The sequence below is a fragment of the Myotis davidii genome, unplaced genomic scaffold, assembly GCF_000327345.1.
Source record: "Myotis davidii unplaced genomic scaffold, ASM32734v1 scaffold2537, whole genome shotgun sequence".
Classification (NCBI taxonomy): Eukaryota; Metazoa; Chordata; class Mammalia; order Chiroptera; family Vespertilionidae; genus Myotis; species Myotis davidii.
This window is the reverse complement of record NW_006288180.1, coordinates 14,980-18,791: the sequence shown is the minus strand read 5'-3', so window position 1 is coordinate 18,791 and position 3,812 is coordinate 14,980. Positions and strand designations below refer to the sequence as shown.

The 3,812-nt window shown below is 54.4% G+C and overlaps 1 protein-coding gene across 1 annotated transcript in view; it reads right to left on the bottom strand.

Annotated features, from left to right (window-relative positions):
* Positions 1 to 3,812, bottom strand: part of LOC102766330 (E3 ubiquitin-protein ligase TRIM38) — a gene marked incomplete at its 3' end in the record, with an annotated part of 9,648 nt that overhangs the window by 1,547 nt on the left and 4,289 nt on the right. The window contains exons 5-7 of the mRNA XM_015561487.1: positions 3,667 to 3,806; positions 1,051 to 1,073; positions 854 to 966 (exon numbers count right to left, since the gene is read on the bottom strand). Coding sequence (XP_015416973.1) covers positions 854 to 966; positions 1,051 to 1,073; positions 3,667 to 3,806 — 276 coding nt within the window. The remainder of the gene's footprint in view (positions 1 to 853; positions 967 to 1,050; positions 1,074 to 3,666; positions 3,807 to 3,812) is intronic.

The window sequence follows — 3,812 nt, the reverse complement described above, 5'->3', positions numbered from 1 at the left end:
GCCCAAGATAAAGATCTCCTTGCAAGAGCAGGAACCGTGGAATTGTTTCCGAGCTGCTTCATCCCCCTTGGCAGCTTGATATCGAGGCTCATAATCAGCCTGACATCTTTGAAGGAGCACTTGGCGGAAGCTGCCCCTCTGTGAGCGAATGGTCAGGCGACGGGACAGGTAATTACACAGGCGAGCTCCCCCGCTGCGGAACTTGGGCACGGACGTGGCCTGTTGGTAGATGAGGTCCACCAGTTCTTGCAAAGCCTCGTCCGTGGTGACCCGGCCACTCAGGGTCTCTGCAAACTGCTCCATGTCAGTTTCACAACTGCCAGGCTGCTCTGTCAGACGGTCCAAGAAATCCCAAACGAATACGGACAGAGGGAGCTCATCCTCGCAGGGTCCTGGTGATTAGAAGAACCTCAGGGGTGGAATTCAGGGCGCTGGCTGTCAGCGTGGGCATTCACAGGGGAGCGACGACCACCGGAGACTCGGACTCCCAGTTCTGCTGGGACCTCGTTTGTTCCAACAATGTCCCTTCAGAGGGTAGGAAAGGAGCGGCTGCAATTTTCCTCCCAGGATCTCCCTTGCGGACAAACAAAGGGCTCCTGTGGACCATGACCATGCATGCCGCGGGCCCCGGGTGGCTTTCAGGGTCGAGGCTGGAGGTGAACCGCACTGCCAACACAGTTTCATTGAGAGAAGAGCAGCCTGTGCTCTGGAGTCTGAGCGTTGTTTTGGACCAGTGAGGGGAGCTCAGGGCTGTGACCATAAAGTAGAAACCCTCCCATTTGCCCCCGTGACCCGTGGGATGGAGGTTGCACTGAGCTCGGTCCCCTAAGCGCTTAGCAACGCCCTCACCTACCTTGATGGCGCCTCAAACGTTTCCTCAGGTCAAAATACACCTCGGGGACGTCGCACTCGGTCTCAATCTCCAAGACCAGGGCCTCCGGAGTCTCCAGCCGCACAGCCTGGCTCCTGGGGGAGCAGAGGCCAGAGCTGCTCAGGGGGCACCCCGCAGCTCCGCACCCCACTCCCCCTCGCCCTTCCTTCAGCACTCACCTGCTCAGGGCGCCCTTCACGTCCTGCGGGAAACAAAGGCACAGGTGAGTGTGGGAACACCATGCTGATGGGCTGCTGCTCCCTCCCAGAGGCGCAGGGCAGGCCGGGCCTTGGGTTCAGATGGGATGGGGCTTACACCCTGGTCGGTAGGGCACCTGGATGACTGTGAAAAGCAATCCTGTTCTTTTAAATCTTAGGACACACACACTTATGGGAATAGGGGTACGTTTCTTACATGTGAACAGGGGTTACGCTTTGTTAAGTTTCCCTCCCAAGCCCTGTGTGAAGTGACTGGGGAGGTGACTGAGCTGTGAGCCCAGCGAGCAGAACCCATGAGCAGGGTCAGGCCCACCCACCAGGAGCCAAAACACCATCTGACCAACAGCATCTCATCGCCTGGGGACTGAGGACAAGAGCTGACGGCTGACACCCCCAGGGCTGCACACAGCACCCAGCCCCTTCCGCTTTGTAGTCCTGTCCCTGCACCTGCTGGGAGACAGGACTTGATGCGTGTAAGCGCCCTGCCTGCTGGGTGGGCCCCTTCTCAGTAAACGCCATAAGGACTCATCCCTGCCTTTGTGACTGGACACAGCGGCAGGCAGCCGAGCCCACCCGGGGTTTCCGGGAAACAGATGGACACCCCGGGCAACAATCCCCACTCTGGTGTCTGCACAGTCAGCACAGCAGGACACCTCTCAGCCTCTGAGCCTGGCGCCCTCAGTGCTGAGGTGCTGGGGAGCCGGCAGCTGCTTAGAGGAGCGGGGAGCCCCCCACGCTCCCTCTGGCCTCACCTCCCTCAGAGCGCACCTGCCAGAGGCCACACATCACAAAGTGGGTGGGTGCACGGTGCCCAGACTGGGCCCTGAGGTGGCGGCCACAGTGACCCAGGGGGCGCAGCAGCCATGAGACATGGTCACCCTGAGGGGCGCCCTCCAGTTCCACCAGCCGGACTTTGGACCAGCAGCGGCCAGGGAGGTTCATAGTAACTTCCATCGTGTTTAGAAAACTGCTGTTAAAATTCTCTGCTGTTGTTAGATAATCCCTTGTTCTGTAAACTCTGTCATTATAAATTCTGTCACTTTAAGACAGTCTGTTATTCTGTAAAATAACTTTGATTTTAGTTCAAATAATAGAAAAAGATCAATTTAACTGTCTGACCTTGCTAGCTAGCCATCCAATGTAATAGACTAAAATAGACTAATCCTGATAATAGTTATGCCGGGTACAAACTCATTATGTATTCAAGGTTACAACTGTCTGTAACATTAATTCACAGAGAGCACTTTGTAATATCTGCAAACAAAGAGGCTCAAAAGGTATAAAGATGGGAAACTTCCTGGATGAGTTGCTCAGAGATTAGGAAAGAGACACCTCCCTCTGGGCCCCACGCAATAAACGACTCCTAGTTAATTGGCTCATTAAGGTCTCTTGTCTGTCATTCGATGATTTACCATAAACAGAAGGAGGCCCATCAGGCCAGGCTCACCATCACTTACTCGGGGGGCCCCACCTGGTCCCCGCCATCGCCTGACCTTCAGGATCCTGTGCCCTGGACACAGGCACCTGGGAGCGGAAGCCATCCCCTGAGCCTGTTCGGCCTCCGAACAAACCCCCTCTACCTGCAGGGGGGATTTCATTTTTCTTGATCCTCACCCGAGGATAATTTTCCATTGATTTTTAGGAAGAGGGGGAGGGAGAGGGAGAGACAGAGAGAAAAATTGATGTGAGAGAAACACATTGACTGGTTGCCTCCTGCACAAGCCCTGACCATGGCCTGGACCAAGGAAGAGCCTGCAACCGAGGGACGTGCCCTTGCCCAGAATGGAACCCTGCACCCTTCGGTCCTCAGGCTGATGCTCTATCCACTCAACAACACTGGATTTTTGAGCCAAATCACAATTTTCTGATTTATACATAGAACGCTGGAGACCAGTGGAAGCCACCTTGTAGAGTTTATATTCTGCTCAATATTCTAAAAAAAAATAGCCTTAGCCCAGCTGGGGTGGCTCAATGGTTGAACATCAACCTATGAACCAGGAGGTCAGGGTATGATCCCCTGTCAGGGCACATGTCCAGGTTGCAGGCCTGATCAATGATTCTCTCTCATCATTGATGTTTCTATCTCTCTCTCCCTCTCCCTCTCTCAAATCAAATTTTTTTAAAAAAACACATTAAAAAATGATAAGAAATAAAAATAAAAGAAATTTGCCTTTATGCTCTAGCCGGTTTAGTTCAGTGGATAGGGCGTCGGCCTGTGGACTGAAGGGTCCCAAGTTCAATTCAGGTGAAGGGCACATGCTTTGGTTGCAGGCTTGATCTCAGGCCTAGAGCTGGGCATCTGTGGAGGCAACCAATCAATGTGTCCCTCTCCCATCGACGTTTCTCTCTCTGTCTCTCCCTCTCTCTTCCACTCTCTCTAAAACCAAAGGAACAATATCCTCGAATGAGTATTAACAAAATAACTAAATAAGAAAAAGAGAAATCTGCCTTTGAATCCCCTACACTGATGGGCCACAGCTGAACGAGGCAGGCGGTCCTCTGTTCCCACGCTCCCCCACCTCCCCCCCCAGCACCTCAGGACCCGCCCCCGTGGCGTCCTCCCAGGCTCAGCCTCACCTGCAGCAGCTTCTGGGCAGAGCCCTGGCATCGCTCCTCCAGCTCCAGGATGTGGCTCTCGAGCTGGCGGCTCTGCTGGTCCAGGTCGGCCTCACTGACCCTCAGTCTCTGCAGAATGCGCTCTTCCTCGCTCTCCTCTCCACAGG